At 47.2% G+C, this 19,257-nt stretch overlaps 1 protein-coding gene across 9 annotated transcripts in view; it reads left to right on the top strand.

Moving 5' to 3' along the window:
• LOC147662964 (uncharacterized) overlaps positions 1-14,632 on the top strand; it is a 299,084-nt gene extending 284,452 nt beyond the window's left edge. For 4 of the 9 annotated variants that reach the window (XM_086950752.1, XM_086950753.1, XM_086950751.1 and 1 more), the window contains exons 6-7: positions 4,233-4,412; positions 14,304-14,632. In XM_086950752.1, coding sequence (XP_086806878.1) covers positions 4,233-4,412; positions 14,304-14,336 — 213 coding nt within the window. In that variant the 3' untranslated portion in view covers positions 14,337-14,632. The remainder of the gene's footprint in view (positions 1-4,232; positions 4,413-14,303) is intronic. The other 5 variants (XM_086950757.1, XM_086950755.1, XM_086950758.1 and 2 more) reach the window with 2 other exon arrangements.
• The last annotated feature ends 4,625 nt before the right edge of the window (positions 14,633-19,257 follow it).

Raw genomic sequence — 19,257 nt, 5'->3', positions numbered from 1 at the left:
GGGCTGGGAATATTTATTCCTGCTCCTCCAGTACCTCAACTTTGGTGCACGATACATTGCTTACATCCAATTATTATTTACAGACTTAAAGCCATCGGTGCAGGTGGCTGGAGCCATGTCAAAGTCTTTTCCTAAACAGCGGGCACGTGGCAAGGCTGTCCCCCCAGTCGTTAGCTCTGGCCATGGAGCCATTGGCCCTGTGGGTGAGAATAGATGTCCAGTTGCAGGCTTTTAAGTGGGGTGAAAGGCTGTCAGACAGGATGGCGTTATATGCTGATGAAGTCCTCTTTTTCCTTATGGCTCTCGACTCCATGGGACCCTGTATACTGCAGATCATGCAGATATATTCGGTGAGACCTCTGGCCTCTACATTAATACCTTAAAATCCACTGTGTTTGCACTGGGCGTGGACCCCCAGAGACTTGAGTGGGCTTCGGGCTTGAGAATTGCCATCAATAGCATTAAATACTTAAGTGTCTTTGTATCCCTGGATGAAAAAGCGGCTTAATGTGGGGCCTCTGGTGACCCCCTTAGCAAAGATTGAAAGTCTGGTTAGTACTCCCTGTGTCCTTGATCGGGTAATTAACCATCTTTGAAATGGTGTCCCTACCCAAATTCCTCTTCCAATTGCAGAATTTTCCATACCCCATCCTTCGACATTGGTTCAGTAAATTCAATACCATCCTCACATCCTTCCTATGGACAGGGGGCACCCCACACATTGCACTTAACAAGTGCTTTCAGTCCACCTACTGTGGTGGTATCGCTGCTGCGGACATCGAATCCTATTGCATAGCAGCACAGCTTACCATCATAAAAGATTGGTGTTATGACACTCAGGGCAACACCGCCACTGGTTAGGTGGTTGATGGAGGACTCCTCACTGGCTGCGTATTTGTATGATGGAGGCCGGATGAGCAGCCTTCCCCATGCAATGCAGTTAGTACTGACCCTTTGGCGTTCTTATCTTAAATGATTGAAATGGTGGGGGCAAGCTGACATAACAGACGCCACTATGGCAGGGAACATGCATCTGCAGGTGGCCACCCTAGTGGGGTTCAGAAAATCTGACCTCATTGGGATATCTACCCTAGGAGAAATCATGCAGGGTACAGTCCTCAAATACTACCAAACCTTGCAAACGAAGTATTAGGTCCCTCACAGACAATTCCACAGATATCTCCAGCTCCGCCATGCATTGTTCCCGTACATTGCCACACTGACTACACTTCCTCAGTAATCCACTAGAGGGCAGGCAAAATTCTTCTGGGATATTTGGGAGACCACAAAGTAGGACAAATCTATCAAACACTCATCTCCAACCAACTAGACCCTTTTTGCGCCCTTCGTGTGGCTTGGGAGGTGGACTTTGAGGGGGTTGGAGAACAATGAATGGACGTATGTCCTGGCCATGCCGCAGAAGGCTGTTGTTGTGGCTAGGCTCCGGTTGATTCAGTTTAAATATCTACAAACAGTATATTTTCCCCTTCTTCTGCTGTGACACTTGGGGGTGATTGCCTCCCTATCCTGTATCCAGTGTTGCATGGAGGTGGGCACATCCCTCCACACGGTGTAGAGCTGTTGTGCTTTGGATAAAATCTGCCGGGAAGTGTTTGTATGCGTGAGCGTGGTTCTATCTTGGCAGATCCCGAGAGACCTAAGAATAGCCCTCTTACACCTCACTGATGACCTAGGTGGGAATGGATATAAATTGTTCTTTCTGTATCTGGGGTTGATCCTTGCCAAACGAGATATAGCCAAAGAGTGGAAGGCTGAGACGCCCCAACACTGGCTACGTGGAAGTGGGGAATGTACGGATATATAAATAGTAGTCTACAAGGCAAGAGGTTGCCCTAAAAAAAGCAAATATGAAGAGGTGGGCGGATTACTGGATAGTAGATCTTCCACCAGTTTGTCACATGAGCTGCCAGCTCGAAGATGAAATCCAAACCTTCTGAGAGAGGGAGTGGCCAAGGCAGGGACCGGGGCTAAATGACCCATGTGGCTTCCATGACATTTGTACAAAGGATAATCAATGTGGGGTGTGGTGGAGGGGGAAATTGTATATTCAGGCATGTTCTTCTGATATTATTTAATTGCTTGTATTATCGTTTTCCTGAAACAGCCGAGTTGGTCGGGTTGCATGGTTCACTTTTAAACCCCAAAAGTGCCAGGGTTTAAAATATTTCTCAAGAACCCACTGCAGTTTGCACCACCCCATGCCGCTTCCACTGCAGTGGACTGTCATAATTATGGGCCAGTGTTAAGAAATAAGTCCTGGTGCTGAGCACCGGCAACAAAGGCACTAATTCAGTCCATTACTTCAGTGGTAATAGAAAAGCCTATGTGATTTCTGTCTCAGTGCACAGTGATGGAGCTCTATACAGGTATGTCAACTAAAAAGGTACTGTTCCTAACAAGTTGTAGGAGGGAATTAAAGAGAAGGACAAATCTAAAAAATAAAAGAACAAAAGAGAATCCTATAGATTATTTCTTATTGCCCTCACACACCCCTAGGAGGTCAAGGTTCATCATTGGGCATTGCTCCTCGTGAGACTGATGCTGCAATGCCCTACATGTCAGGTGTATGAATGCTAAACTATGCCCCAGTCCTAGCAGCCTTTCCGAAGCAGTAGTCTGCCTCAGAAACACCCCATCTTTGTGCACTCTGGTACTAAATGTGCATGGTTAGCTTTCAGATGGCTCATATTCTGCTCTCATAGGGCCATTTTATCTAGAAATACATTATTGACGCTTTTATCATCAGGAAACTGCTGCTAAAGCGGCGATAATGATCTTGATAATATGCCCTTGTGAATTCCCATAGAATCCCAGGTTCTGTTGTTAACCTGGGCTTCTATGGGAATTTACAAGGCCATATTATCAAGCCCATTATCGCCGCTTTAGCGGCAGTTTCCTGCCGATAAAAGCGGCGATAATGTAACGCCCTTTCTTGATAATATGGCCCATAGTTCGTTGGTCTGAGTGCTTCCTCAAAAGATGCATGTATAACATGCAGATAACAAGTTAGGGGCAAAGCTTTATTTAACCCTATGCAGTTTAGAAGAATGGATGTCTTTGAGATGATTATTAATATCACCAAAGCATTCATTTAGAGTTGGGTGGTAATAGAAAATCCTGTAATGCTTGCCGAAAGTGTCACATTTTCTGTTGGGTGTTCTTTCATCAATGGATAATCCTCCAGCAGAATGTCTCATCCATAGTATCTCTAGGGGAAGTAGTAAACTTTCTTAATTTAATTTTTTTGTGCTTATTGCGCAAAATGATGGCAAAATGATGTGGAACTGTAGGACTTGACTCCGGCTTCCAACAGGAACTATGTGAAATGCAAATGCATTATTTTGTGCTAAATTTTAGCACAATTTATGGTGCAAGGATGCATTGCAATAAAATCATGTGAAAAAAAGCTGCTTGTGTTCTGCTTTTCCTGTGTGTTCACTAACATTTCTGAGCGCGAATTGCACGTTTGTGGTATCTTGTTACAGTGAATGCCTTGTAATTACATGATCAATTCAATTAAATTTGACTTTATTCGGTTAAAAAAGTAATAGCCATAAAAGTACATAAAAACAATTCATAATACTACATCATCATTATTATTAAAAGAAACAATTAAAACCACAAGGTTATTGGCAATGCAAATATGGGTACAATATGCAGTAGATTTAAATAAAACGTACATTGAATTCAAGTGCAAATTGATTTACGTAATCTAAAAACATTACTAAAATATTCCGAAATGGAAGCTACAATAAAAATAACATCTAATTTCTGGAGTTCTAAAAAGGCGGCGCGACATCGTCGAAAACATTAATTTCCTTTAAAATGGGTACAATCAATCACATGATCACGTAACACACATAGGGGCTTATTTACAAGCCCCCTGCGCCACTTTTGCGTCATTTTCCCCCATGTTAAAAATGACGCAAACGTGGCGCAAAGGGCTTGTAAATCTTCCCCACAATGTGAAAAGCCCAGAATGATGCTGATTACTCTGGCGTAATTTAAATTTCATCCACGCCTAGTTATCTCTGAAGCAGAAGTAGCTCGAGCAGCCGATTCTGCACAGGCGGGGAATCGTCCAGCACAGTATTGAACATTTCCTGCAGTAATTCATAGATTCAAAATTGTGTATGTGCTTCGTAAATAATCAGTATGTAGACTGTGTGTATGTAAGTGCCTGACTGACCATTTGGGGCCTCCTTTCGCAGGGTGGAACCCCAGTGGCGGATAGGACTGAGGTGGCAGAAAGGCCCATTCCCAAGTATAACCCTTCCCAGAAGAGAAAAAAGATGAATCCGTGCCTGCGTCATGGCTGTAAATCTGTGCCAGATTCCTCCTCCATGAGCTCAAGTGAAGAAGGCTGGGGTGCAGTGCACATCCGCACTAGGGTAAAAGAAAACATGCTAAAACGTATCATTTAAAGCACTTATCGAAATATAGGATATGTCACTTTAGGACTTTTTCACATTCTCAGTTACAGGAACATAGTGCACTGAGCCCTTGACCTTCAGACATGTGAATGATACATATTTATTGAAACATGGGTGTGAAAATGAGCAGTTTAATGTTATTATATCTGGGTTTACTGTAGTTGCGCTTAGTTAAGCAAAACACTTTGAGCCTCATTTATGAAAACTGTTGCATTGCTGCATGAAAACAGCGATGCAACAGTTTTCACTGTGCCCTCCTTGCGACACAATAATTATGCCATATTTAATATACGGGGCTCCAGGTCGCAAGGAGTTACAGATACAACAGTATTTCTGACGTATCTGTAGGCGCAGTAATGACGCATTGCAGGAGTGTGTCGCAAAAGTTATTCAACTCTACCTCTGCTTAGATGCATCGGTTTGTAAATAGGGCGCAACATGGGGCATTTTTTACGCCACCCGTGCATCACAAAAAAGTGATGCAACTGCGGCGCAAAAGTGTTGCAGGGCCTCTTATATATGGCCCTTCTTTCTCAGAACTAGTCCAGAACTATTCATTATCCTCCTGGTCATCACCTGAAAGGGGAATGTAAAAAAAGGGTGTGCGATGTACCATGGAAACAATTATTAGAAAAGCCAATTGGTCTAGTGTTGGGTGGCAGTTTTTTGTCTTTGCCAATGCTTGTCTTGTTTTGTCTTGCTTTTTGCAAAACGTTATTGTTGGGGAATCTGGCAGGCCCTCGTCAATCTAAGAAACAAAGAATTCTGGCTAAAAGCAATACTATTTTTTTGGTCTCTAAAAGAGCTCATTGACATTGCATTTACTGGCACTGATGGAAATCACTTTGCCTTAGGATGTGCTCCACTTGAAAGGGTAAAATGCGGTCGCTCACAGAGCATTTATCAAATGGCTGAAGATGCTGAACCATGAGATGTAGTGGACAGAAGAACAATCTGGCCTCTTCTTCGTTTTTAGCCTTAGAACCAACACTTGTTATGTTACTGTGGTGCGTACCCCATGACTTCCTCAGGGCTGTCTGCCCAATATAGTGTAAATCCTGGTATTACTCCTTAGTCTCGGTTGTACTTCCGTCCTGGATAAAATCCATAAATCATCGACAGACATCACCACTTTTCTCTTCTTTTTAATCCTTATGAGTCTTGCGAAAGAGATCAGAGCGGTGAAGGACAGATAGTTCAGTGTATAATTTCAAAAGTACAAATTTCGTGAGACTCATAAGAAGGATTAAACATAAGAGGAAAAGTGGTGGCGCCTGTGGACGATTTATTGATTTTATCCGGCATGGAAGAACAACCGGTACTAATGAGTAAAGCCAGGATTTATACTATATTAGCCGAAACGCCCTGAAGAAGTCATGGGATATGCCCCTCAGCGACAAAACACGTGTTGGTACTAGGCTAAAAATGAAGTAGTAGGGCGAAAAATAAAATGATCATCAGGATATCACTGTTGTGGATGAATATACGTTTTTTACCTCTGACATATATTGTGGCGTGTGCTTGAGGCTAGAATGTTTTGCCCTCTGATCTTGGATCAAAAATTTGGGGGATTTGGGTGAATCTCCCCACCTTTTTAGAGCACCTCAACCAAGATAGGAGCAAATTAAATATATTGTGGGAACGTTTAGTGAGCGCCAGAATCCTCTCAAATCACCCATCTTTAGGCCTTTTTCCCAAGAAATATCTGAATGACACACTAAACAGACCAATGAATGTAAATGGTTGGCTGAAAACCCTTATAAATGTAGTATACATATCATTTTAGTAAAATCAAAAGGTTGTTGCAGATGACCGACCTAAAAAAGGGGGCTATTGTGTTTTTTTTGGTTCCAGCAGCAAAAATATTTATTTTATGTGTATAATTACAATTTGATTGAGTCACCATGAACAATGAATGGCTTAAAATGTCCATATAATATCAAACTAAAGTACGGTTCATTAAAGCCTTCATGTCTGGTCTTATTACCTGTAATAGTAAGCAGTAGGGCTTGTCCTCACCTATGCTTTTATAAGCCTGGAGGGCCATGGTGGTACCCAAGTTCATATCTCAGGCTTTGGTAAGGTGGGACCAATCAGGAAAAGGTTAAGGCCAATTGGGATGGCCTTTATGGAAGAAGTGTGTGCCCTTGAGAATCTCTATTCCAATCCAAGCCATCCTTGGAAGGTGGTTTAAGCACTGCTTAGGTCAGCTGCTCTTAACCTTTTTTTTGTAAAAGTTTTTATTTATTGCAGTTCAAACATAAAGTGAGAAAGGAAGAGAGAAAAATATAGAAGGAAAACAAGCGGCAGAACCGCAGCATCTCCCAATAAAGGGACCAGTAAGAAGCTTACAAAGAGACACTTAGGATAACAATGACATCAGTCTTGGCAACTCTTAAGGACAGTGCTTGCCAGTCGGTAGCAAGGAAATCAAAGTCAGCCGCTTCTTGGCACAACGGCAGTCCTCCCCAAAGGGGTGGTCACTCCCATATAGTTGGAATGTTGCGAAAGCCCCCGGGCAATCAAAAGCCTCCATTAGCTATGCGGTGGCGCAACAAGTAATGAACAACCCCCCCAACTTCCCCCCACCCAGCCCCCCTTACCCCCCTGCCCCAGTGGTGGCGCCTACACATACTTTCAAACTCATTCCCTCAATCATGCAATCAAGTTAAATCTGGAAAAGGTGAAGGGCACGCAGGGCAAGCGGGCAGACGGGCATACCGCTGAGGGCAAGCCCCTCGACAGAAAGCGTACCAAGGGGCCCCACCGAAACATAAAGTTCTTAAAGTTGCCCAAGAAGATGTCCGCCATTCTCTCCATGCTCAATAATCTTCACAGTCTCGCGTGCCACAGTGACAGAGCTGGGGCCGATGATTTCTTCCAGGCTGCGGCTAGCGTAAGTTTAGCCGCTCCAAGGCAGAGCCATAGAATATGTTTATCCACCTTTTTTTGGTGTTCCAACATCGGATCTCGAAGGCCCAGGATGACATAGGACAAAGAATCCGGGATTGGGTATCCTAATATATCCTTGATATGGGACAAGATTTCGGCCCAAAACGGCCGGATGACCGGGCAGTCCCACCAAATGTGGCGGAAGTCTCCCAACAGTCCCAGCTCCTCCAACACCGGTCCGAAGAAGCCGGGAATATGCGATGCAGTTTTGACGGGTAAAGGTACCAATCGAGCATGGTTTTAAGATGGGCCTCTCGCAGGTCCACCGAGTGGTTGTGAGCTACAATATCCCGCCAAAGACCCTTCCATTCGTCCCTGGCTATGTCTCGGCCCAGTAGGGTTTCCCAGTGGTCCATGTAGTGGGGACGTGGGGAGACCACAGTAGTCAGTAAGAGTTTATACAGAAAGGAAATCGTCCCTTTCATCGTGGAAGACCGGAGAATAAAGGCCTCAAATAGCGAGAGTGGTCTGATAGCCGTATCTCTCAGTCCCGTCGAGGTCGCCCAGTGGATCAGCTGAGCATGACGGAAGCGTTCCGAAGGCGGGAGACCATAGCCACTCATGCAGTTATGGAATGTAAGGGGTTCCGTTCCGTGGAATAAGTGCGTAAGGGCCCTACACCCTCCCTCTCGCCATAGTCGGAAGGGACCCTCCCGCACTGCTGGCGGAAAGGCCGGATTGAAATGTAAGGGAGTGAAGGGGGAGGGAAATGTTGTCCATCGTTCATCTCCCGTGACCGTATCCCACACTTTCAAGACGGTGCTAGTGGGCGTGCTGATGTAGGCGTTCTTAGGCCTGTCCACCTTGGGCTTCCAGGCAAGGACCCAGATCGATCTCCCGGCCACACTCCTATCCATATGCAGCCAGTGTTTCTCAGAAAGCTGCTGCGACCATTCCACTAATACCCGCAGTTGAGCAGCTTTGTAGTACAGGTGCATGTCAGGAAGACCCACTCCTCCCTCCTCCCGCGGGCGCCGCAGAGCTGCGAAGGATAAGCGCGCCCGGCCTCCCTGCCAGATGTATTTCAGCAGTAAAGTCTTAAGGCGCCGGAAGAAGTCCAGCTCCATGGGGATGGGGAGGGCCTGAAAGAGATACAGAAACCTAGGAAGGAGGACCATCTTGATGGTATGGATCCTACCAAGCCACGAAATATATTTCGGTTTCCACCGGTCTAGTTCCCTGCGCACAGCCGCCAACAGCGGTGGGAAATTTGCTGTGAATAGGGAGCTTATAGAAGGGGTCAGATGAACTCCCAGATATAATAAGGAGTCAGGCGCCCACGCCAAGGGCGTGAGCGGGCGCAGTCGCTCCATTTCTGCTGGAGTGAGGGTCAGGTTCAAGATGTACGACTTATCAAAATTAACCTTAAATCCGGCCACTGTCTCATAGTCGGACAGCAGAGTTTGAATATGTGGTAAGGAATGGGCCGGCTCCCCTACCGACAGCAACACGTCATCCGCAAAAAGGGAGATTTTGTGTTGTTCACCCGAAAAGGGGAGTCCCTTTATCTGCTCCCGTTCGCGCACCGCAAGGGCCAAAGGTTCGATGCTCAAAGCAAAGAGGAGAGGGGAAAGTGGGCAACCCTGCCTTGTACCCCGGGAGTGCGAGAAGCTGGCGGATCGATGTCCATTAATCACCACTCTAGAGCTAGGGCTGCTGTAGTTCGCCCGGATCATTGTGATGAACTGGTGCGAGAAGCCGAAGGCCTCCAAGGTGCGGAACATGAACCTCCAGTCAACCCGGTCAAAGGCTTTTTCTGCGTCCAACCCCACCAGTACCGCCGGGACACGGAACCGGGTGGCCTTCTCTATCAGATGTATGACCCTCCTCAAGTTGTCATGCGTCTGACGGCCTTTAATAAACCCGGATTGATCCGGGGGAATGATGGCCGGCATCAAATCTTGGAGCCTGCGTGCTTTGATAGTGGAATACAATTTCGCATCCACATTGAGAAGTGCTATCGGGCGGTACGATGAACATTTGGAAAGGTCTTTCTCCGGTTTGGGAATCATGGTGATCACGGCCTCGGACATGGTGCCCGTGGTTTTCCCAGTGACCGCCATTTCGTTGAAAAGGGACACCAAAAAATCGCATAACTCTGCCGCCAAGGTCTTGTTAAACAGGGCAGTGTAGCCGTCAGGACCCGGCACCTTGTGGAGCTTCAGATCTCTAATGGCGTCCAACACCTCAGATCTAGAGAAGGGGGCGGCCAAGAGTTCGTTCCACTCCTTAGACACTTGTGGGATGGGGAGATCCGCCAGGAAACGGTCCTGCGCTGCCTGATCCAGGGAGTCAATCTCATAGAGAGCCTCGTAAAAGCGGCCAAAAATACCCGCCTTATCCACATCCCTATGTTGTAGCGAACCAGTTGGGTCCAGAATTCCACCAATGTAATCTCTCTCCCTCTTGTCCCAGAGCTGACGGGCTAAGTGCCTGCCCACCTTATTCCCCTGTGAATAGGAGACACGCCTAAGCCGCAGGAGAGTAAACTCTGCACGGTTGTTGTAGTGGGCCTTCAGTTTACCCCGCACGGCCGTCAGAGGTCTAAGAGTCAACCTAGACGGGTTTGTTTTATGTGCCTGTTCTAAGATTGCTAGTTCTGCCTCCAGGTCTTCCCGTTCCTTCCTCCTTAACCTATTGAGGTTAGCATTGAGGCCCAGGCATGTGCCCCGCAGAGATGCCTTACACGCATCCCACGTATTGAAAAGTGAAGTGTCCGCAACCGGGTTGAGGGCCAAAAACTCCCCTATAGCTTTACGCAGTTCCTTACATGAGGTATCATCCCGGACAAGCGCTGGCGGGAAGTACCATTTCCTCACACCGTCACCCCCGCCGACCAGTGGAGCCCGAGAACCAGCAAGCTATGATCTGACACGGAGAGCGGGAAGACAGCAGAATCACGGACATCTCCCCTGAAGGCCTGGCTCACAAAAATATGATCCAAACGGGAATAGGTTTGATTAACATGGTAAAAGAAGGTATAGTCTCGCGCTTGTGAATGCAGGAATCGCCAAGTATCAATCAATCCAAGCTCACCTATCATACGCTGCGTTTCCGTAGAGAAAACCCCAGCGTCCGCTCTCTGGGCTGGGAGCTATCCAAATCCTTGTCCCAAACCATGTTGAAATCCCCCATTAAAACCATGTGCCCCTCCACAAAGTCCCCCGCCCTATCCAACAAATCACGAAGAAAAGCATTCTGCCCAGAGTTGGGAACATACACCACCACAAACGTACAAACTCTGGCTTTAAAGTGCCCCCTTGACCATCAACCAACGTCCCTCCTTGTCACAACTGATCCCCAAAGGTTGGAAGTGCAGGGACGCTCGGAATAGAAGTGCCACCCCTCTATGTTTGGTAGATGCAGATGACCTATAGATGAGTGAGAAATGTTTGTGTCTTAGTCGCAGCTCATCTTTACGTGCCAGGTGAGTCTCTTGGAGCCCCACAATATCTAAGTGGTGGTCAGATATATATTTCCAAAGTTTCTGGCGTTTCTGGGGGGAGTTGAGGCCCTTTACGTTCCATGTTCCGATACTAAGCGGCATGGAGAACTATTAGCAACCATCTCTGTGTACTCGCCCCGAAACTATGCCCACTCTCCCACCCCGCCAAAGGCAGCCAGATATCCCTCCGGACCCCATCTGTTTCCAGCTTCCCATTGCCCATTCCAGACCCCCCAGAACCCAGCAGACCAGACATGAGTACAACTCCAATCCAATAAGTAGTCCCGCCCAGAGGCCTGATACGCAAAATCCCAAGTGTCTCACCTGCAGAGGGAAACAAGCATACTACACATTCATTCCGGACGCCACCACCTCCCTGCCCAACCCCAACCCGGTCCCCAACAGCCCCCCTCCTCAATTGGCCCCCAAGTCTCTCCCTCCCCCCCCAAAACCCCAACCAAAACCAAAACAGTGTACTTAGCAGTCCCATCGGAGAACAGTTCGTAGAGTTCCTCCTGGGCTGGGGATGGGGCACCCATGGTGGGTTCCCATAGGCCACGGTACGGGGTGTCTTCTCCAAAAGTACAATGAAACCCACTGTACCTGGTGTCACGTGCCCCTCCGGCACCAACAAGCTTGCGGCTCAAAGATCAAGCGGCACCGGAGCTCTGCTGGGAAGATGCCAAAGTCGCCGAGGCCACCGAAGCCACTGCATTCCCTCTCTCTTGTAGGCTAGCCGTACGATCAGGCCGCCCAAGATGCATGACCGGGCCCACTCTCAGCCATGAGGAAGAACGCCTGCGCGGCGGCGAGCTGCCAGCCTCCTGTGAGGGAGTCACATCATCCAGACCCAACAGATCCTTCGCCACCTGAAGAGATCGAATCTGCGCAAGTCTGTTTTCCCATCGAAAGATAATGCGGAAGGGATGACCCCACGAGTAGGAAATGTTGCGTTCCCGGAGGAAGGTGGTCACCAGGCGGAACTCCCGCCTCTTCTGGAGGGTCAACGCCGCTAAATCCTGGTACAGCTGTGGATGATGCTCTCTGAATTGCAATGAAGGGATGGTCTGTGCCTTCCGTAAAATACGCTCCTTCAGCTGGAAATCGTGTGCACAGACTAGGATGTACGGGGGCGGCCCCCCACCGCTTCTAGGGAGATCGACCCTATGTACTCTGTCCATTCTGATGTCCTGAACATCATCGTCGCCCAGAACCTGTAAGAAAAGAGCTTGGACATAACCCGCAGGTCACCTGCTTCTCCGTCCCATGGCACCGCCCGAATGCGGATGTTGTTCCGGCGGGAACGGTTCTCCAGATCCTCCGTATGGGACTGGAGGTCAAAGTTCTGCTCTGTGAGCCTAATGATATCTTGCTGTAGCTGGTGGACATCGTTTGCTATGCTTAAGTCGTGGCCCTCCAATGTGGCCACCCTCTCTCCGATGCCGTCCACGTCTCTCCGCACTTCACGGAGGTCCGATGCCAGTTGGGCGCGGAGTTCAGAGATGTCCTCCTTAATGGAGGCAAAGAGTTCCGTCATAAAGGCCTTGGTTGCAGGGGCCTCATCGTCCGATTTCTTGGGCGATACGCTGAGTCCGGGGGACGGCGGTTGTTGAGAATTCTTTGCTGCGCCATCTTTCCCAGGCTTCCCTTTGTGCAGCGTGGAAGACATCGCGACACCCCCGGGTAGGGCAGCAGTCCCCTCTCCGGTAATCACAAGGTCTCCTCTGCACCAGTGCCGGTAAAGCAGTGTCTGCACTGAACCCCCTGTGGCCCTGGGCTCTCCAAAGGTCAGGCCCCAATCCGTATTCCAGGTGTCTGCCGCTGGTACTCTGCCTCCGGGGGTTGCGTAGCCAATTCCACTGCTAGCGTTCCATGGTCATGGAGCCCTCCGGGCTTACGGGCCAGGCATATGTCCGGCCCTGCCGCGGCCAGTCGTCGGCGTGCAGCGCACGCTTCCCACTTCACCGAACTGCTGTGCTCTCCAGCTGAGCCCCCAAGGAAGGGTCACCTCTGCGACGGACCAGCACTGCAGGTGCACAGGTGTGGCGCAAGCAGGGGGCATCGAGGCCCCTCCAGGGGTCCCCCCAGGCGCTCGGGTCTCAGGGAGCTGCACCCCAGCAGGGCCTCCCCAACCTCCTGGTCACTGCAGGGACGTAGTGGGGAAGAGATAGCGCTGTTGCTAGGGCCCCTTTTAGGTGCTGGTCCCCCTCTGCGGCGCCCACTCTCCGGTCACGGTGCACAGCCACTCTCCTCCGGTGCCCGGAGCAGCTCCTCAGGTCGGCGGGGGGTAGGCGCGAGCCCAAAGTCCAGAAGTCCCCTCCGTCGCGGCCCCTCCTCAGTTCCTCCTACCCCCTCCTGCTGTGCACGGAGCCCGAGCCTGCCAAGCTCCTAGGGCCAGGGATTACGAGGCAGCGATCCGCAAGGCCTCCGGAGCCCTCTTCCGGGCCTCCCCCGGTCCAGAGCCGTCTGCCGGCTCCCACCACTCCGCTTCGGGGCTCGCTTCGGAGGCAGGCGCAGGTGGGGAGATCTCGGCTGGGCCGCTCCGCCAAGCCTGTTGAAGCGGGGCTGGGGGGAGGGGAAGCAGCGAGGCCGCTACACTCACCAGGTCCCGCCGAACCTCCCCGCCAGCGCTCTCTTGCCGGTCGCCGCTCACCGGTGGGGCGTAGGGGCGTTGCGCAGCGTAGCAAGGGCCAGGAGTGTCTTCCCCGTCCAGCCTCCGTCAATGCCTGCTCCGTGCCGCCGCGGACCGGAAGTCCGGCTCTCCCTCTACTCCAGGTCGGGGATTGCAAGGCCGCAGTCTGCCGCCGCGGCTAAGTCCACCCTCGGGCCTCCGCGGCTCGCACTCGTGACTCCAGACCAGACCCCTCAACACCAGGGGTCACAGCAGGTCCCAAATGGTCGAGAAGCAGGCCGCTTCCGATGCTGAAACAAAGCTGAGCTGGGCTTGGCGCCGGAGGGACTCGAAAAGACGTCTCACTCCGTTGCCATCTTGGCCACGCCCCCTGCTCTTAACCTTTTGACTTCTGTGGATATCTACGGAACCATTACTGGACGGTAGAGACCTCAGCCTAAGCAATAGTTATTATTTGAACTTCAAAACAACACACATAAATAAACAAATATGCATCAAACTAATACATAGATTATGATTTCTTTTTTAAAATTCTCAAACTAGAAAATATACAAAAATCGACATGTTTATTTTAATGGGATGGTTGGAGATTTTCAAAATGTGCTTTTATTTCTAAAAGAGAAAGCATTATGCTAGATTCCCACATATATATTTGTCTTTTTTTGCTCCTAATGCATGCTCACTTTTTTCGTCCTATCATGTCTCCTTCCAACCCAACACATCCTGTCCCTTTTCCGTTTTCCCTTTCCCATCCCATCAGCATGTACCCCAGGAATGACAGCATAACAGATGTATATCACTTTTCTTTCTCCATTTACAGGACACAAGACCCAGCCCGGCGAAAAGGGGATGAATGAAGAGGGAAGAACATTGGGCTAAACAGAAGAGACTTCAGCACAGCCCATTCTGTCCCAACTTGTCAATTTTGATTTTGCTCTGCTGGTGACCCCGCCGAGCTGTCACCCGTGCGAAAGGAAAGAATATCATAGAAAGAAGGCAACAATGATTATTTTACAATTAGGTTGTACTTGCATTGCGAACAGTGGTGGATTATATGAAGGTGCCATTTTCCCCCAAAAAAAACAAATTAAAAAAAGACAATGTTAATAATAAAAAAGAAATTGAAAATAAAAAGAACAATGAACGTAACTGTACATGTTTTAATTACAATTCATTTTAAGTTAATTGTGTGCTTCTGAACATCTTGCTAACAATCTTTTTTTTTTGTCCCTTTCCGAATGGATGTCATTTCGCTCTGCACGAAAAATATTTCTCTATTTTCCTTACTGCCGTATTTGGTGATGCTGATGCATGACTGTAGAACATATGCATTTATCGAATGATATATGCAAACATTATCAACAATTAGGAATATCCAGTATTGTGATGAATGTAGAAAAAGTGAGATTAGCTCGACTGGTGATCATGAACAGAGTCATAGAGTTGTTAATGGAAACCAGTGCCCCAAACTCTTGCAGTAACTGAAGACCATCTCCTCCTGAGTATGCCACATCAACTCACCTCTTGGCTTAAACATCACACTGGCAAAGGGAAAATGAAAATGAAACCAGATTGCTACTGAAGCCCGGAATATTCATCTCTCCCCTAGCTGTTGATCCTGACCTAACAAGACATCCCCCCACCCATTAACATAAAGTTCAGAGCTGCCAGTCCTACCTTTGGGTGCACTGTCGCAAATGTATGTGAATACGTATGTTCTTGCTGGCACCGCGGGCCACCTAGGGGTATTATTTGAGAGGCAGAGAAAATCACAGTCTTGTAATTTTACATTAGGAAGCATTCAGTATTGCACTTGATGTATTCCCTTTTGTGAAATGACCAGACCCATCTGATCCCTCAGGACCGTGGAAACAGTAACTTACTTTTTGCTCATCACTCATGCTCACTTGTTCTCAGAGAGATATACAGAATAAACGATTGGGACGTTTTCAATAAGTATTTATTGAACAGTGGTTATTCTAGCGTAAAATAAGTGCACTGAAATCACCAGTAGGCAATAGCATGGATAAATGAGTAGCATCACTAAGAAAGTAAACAGATGGTAGGTTTCTACCATTTTGCTAACATCATAAATACAGGCAAGTATATAAAATATATGGCAGTAAAGTGCGTACTCCTACGATGCACCCTAACTATATGTACCTAAGTGTACCTAGCATGTGAGTAGGTGTAAAGCCAAGAATCCCTCTTGAATAAAGCCAACCCCCTTACCTGATGTGAGACTGTGGGACTGCGTTCTTGGTTTCAAGCTGAACACTCCGCCAGCGATGTCAGATCACTGCGGGCTGGAGTATCTGCATGCAGGAACCTCAGCGTCTTTCGTCAGTCTGTCGGCATGGAAGTCGTGATCTCCTCTGCAATATGTGATGTTTATATACCTTAAGGTATCCCCAGGGGTTCTACCTTGCTGTGCCAGTTTCGGACTTAGGATGACATCGGGAATGAACTTTATACACAGTTATTATGCAGGAGATGATGGTCCTGTTGTGATTCCAAGAAACTAAGCCGATGCCGGGGCAGCCTGTGCCATATCCAAGGCCTGAGTGTTGGAGGAGCTGGAGTCCATATCAACAGGAGCAGAAACTACATGTGGTGGCTCTAAAAATGCTGCAAACAATATCGAAATGCGCTGAGGACACTGCAGAACATGGGCCATTATCCGGTCCAGTAGAGCATCATCGTCTGGTGGCGTAACCGATGGAAGTGTCAGACAGAGGTCCACCGCGCATTCTTCTTTGCCGAACAGTTATCGGAGAACAGGTAGTACACAGTCCACCCAGACTGGTCTAAATGACAGGAAACAAGAGGCGCTCAGTTCCCGTAGGCGCGGTGTGCCCAGATGTTGTACCATGCGTTCACCGTATTTGCGTTCCAGGAGTGCTGTTGCTATCTCCTTGGTGGCTTTGACGTCCATTCCATAGCAGAAAGGTAACAATCAGGATTCCTGCTATTGGAAACAGGATCAGCAGAAGCCCTCCAATAATGCTTCAAAAGAGAGAGTGTATAAAGTTCGGTATACCTCCGAGGACGGTCTTAAAGGTGCTTAACATTCCTGAACCTATGGTCTTAAATAGGTGCACATAAACCGCTGTGTCAGACATGTTGAAGATACGACTTACCATTTCTGTGAAATGGAATGGGGCAGTTTCTGCATATAAGTGCCTGTATCTCTGTCAAGGACCTTGCGATCTGGAGATCAAAAGTCTTCCGGGCGGAGGTTAAGGGCACGGTTTGCTGTACATCATTCTGCTCAGAGTATCAAACAGTATAAAGGAAACATTTAGCGGAGGCCATAGCGGCGCCTACCTGCCTGTATGTGTTGGTGGAAACAATAGTTGCATACAGCAAGTAACCTGGAGCTCATGGTTACCAGATATGTGATGCCCAGAAGCATCCCACAACAACCTTGTTCATATAGCATCAAGTAACTCCCACTCGAGAGAAGCCTGAATACCAGATTAATCACGGCTGCAAGGGTACCTTTCAAGTGACAGGACAGGTTTGCCACAGACCTATTACAAGTCCATTGTAGCATAATATCCTGGCAAATGAGAGATCCACTTAAAGCGTTCTCGTTGTTAGTTAGCCTTAGAAGCACTTCCATGTTCCCACTCCTGCATCGAAATCTCTATGGTAAATCCCAGGATTCCCTGATGAGTTCATTACTCATCTTTTCATATCTGCCTGCCTGTTGTTGACCTAATCAATATTGAAACTGGAAAGTTGCGACCGGTACTATTATATGGCCGTGGATTAACCATTCGGTGGACGGTGATTCTGCCACAGTAAAGGGTAACCTATCCAGCTTTTTAGTACTTAGCATTGTATATTCTGCTCCCCTCTGTGCTGTTTTCATATGTCTTTCTGTTAGATTGAATGCAGAAAGTAATGATGTACAGTTGATAAAACGCCAAGGCACATATCCGGCACGCAATGACTGCAGCGCCCAGCTTAACAAAATAATAGAACGTAACTGTGACTGTCCGTGTAGCAATGTGGAAAAATCCTGTTCTATTACATCGATGGCAGAAGATACAATGTTGCCCAGTGAATATATCCTGGATGGTAATGCCATTGTCAACCACAGCTAACGCCTTTTCTAGTTTAATTCTATCTATGTCTCTTAACCTCTCTGCAGCTTCTTGGTGAGAGATTTTCCAGATTTTGTTATAGACAGCATACAAAAGTGCTTCTGATGTGATTTTCTGGGACCTAATACAAAATCTCATAGGTCCACATCCTCTGAGAGTAGCGATAAGTGTTGTTTTACCTGTGGTAGTGTTTAGGTTTTTAGCCAATCAAAGCACAACTTCACAAAACTGTATGATGTCACTACCCCCGGATGTTCCTGTTTTACATAACGTGGGTCTGGTCTTTGGATACTAAACTCTTCGGTAGTACCCCTGAATCTTTCATGACCTTTGTTTGTGTCAGTAGGCCAAACCAACAATCCCTTTCAATTGGGGTCTGATCTATTATATTGCAATATGTTATCCGACTTAGCCCTCTTTCTGGTGTAAAATTCCCCTTGGTATTTAAAGGTGTTGGAATTTGAGGGGTGTTCAATTCCTTGATCATGGGTATTCCAAGACAGGAAGTCTGTTGCACTGTGTCATTCAGAAAAATCATCCACTGTGGAATGATGTATGCTCTAAACATGCATCTGTCCTCTGGACTTGCCAGTCCCTAGAAGCCCAAGATCGATTTTGACTCTACAGTGTCCATCCAAAAGTCAAAACCCTGTTCAGACAGCTGGGTGATGAAAGAGGCAGAGTAAATCTGTTTGGTGTTAGTTAAAATATTTTTCTGTGCAGATATTGGTGCAACCTTATAGTAGTATGAGGTTGGATCAGAAATGTTAAACCTGTGAAAAATATGAGAATTTCTGTGCAAATGTTTTTGAGCTACTTTTCGGTGGTGTAGGGCAATGTTCCCACTGGATGTATGTGAAAACATTTTTGGGCTTGTTAGATTTCCGCAAGAAATGATGACCATATTGTTAGTAACAAGAAAGTTTGATCTATCCAAAACCATTTCAGTGCTATAAAATGCAGCAGATTGTTCCACAATAAATTATTAACAGTTTAAAAATCCCAATCATCAGAAAATGTACTGGAGATAATGATATCGTTCAATGAAATTTTAAATAAATGGGAATTTTTAAGAGCTCAGTCAGTTCAAAATAATAAAAATGTACTTTGTCTCACACTATACCAGCTGGAAGAGGAACCACTGAAATGTTTACGAAGGAAAAGTCTCTGTGTTCACGATGAGATGAAACATGAGATTTTAAAATGAAATGTATTTTTGACGTTGCACAGCTATGTTGAAGATAAGTTCCAATGATAAGTAAGTGGAAGACAATTACTAATCCAATACAAAAGAGAAGAAATAGTATACCAGTGATTATTCAAAGCTCTAGCCAAGGTGATACAAAATAAGTTTTTCTAAGAAAGTAAAAAAAAGGTCCTTGATTCGTTGTTTGCGAGAAATTTGGGCTGGCGTCATTGCAGGTTCACTTGGATCCAATGAAAATGTATCAAAGTCTATGAAATAGCCAGATGCTGTACGATCTATCTTTGGTAGCTCAGCAGGTGTTGTTGAACTTGTGGATTGCTCTTGAAGAGGCATGTTGACGTAGATATCCATATTAGGTTGAATTGAAGTTTGTCTTTCACTTTGATTTTGATAGTTTGTGTCAAGGGGAACTAGTTCCATTGCATTGTTATTGATTCCGTTGCTTTGTAAAGGTG

Source organism: Lissotriton vulgaris, unplaced genomic scaffold, assembly GCF_964263255.1.
Source record: "Lissotriton vulgaris unplaced genomic scaffold, aLisVul1.2 SCAFFOLD_936, whole genome shotgun sequence".
Lineage (NCBI taxonomy): Eukaryota > Metazoa > Chordata > Amphibia > Caudata > Salamandridae > Lissotriton > Lissotriton vulgaris.
Note: the sequence above shows the minus strand (reverse complement) of the source record. Positions and strands in the feature narration are given on the sequence as shown.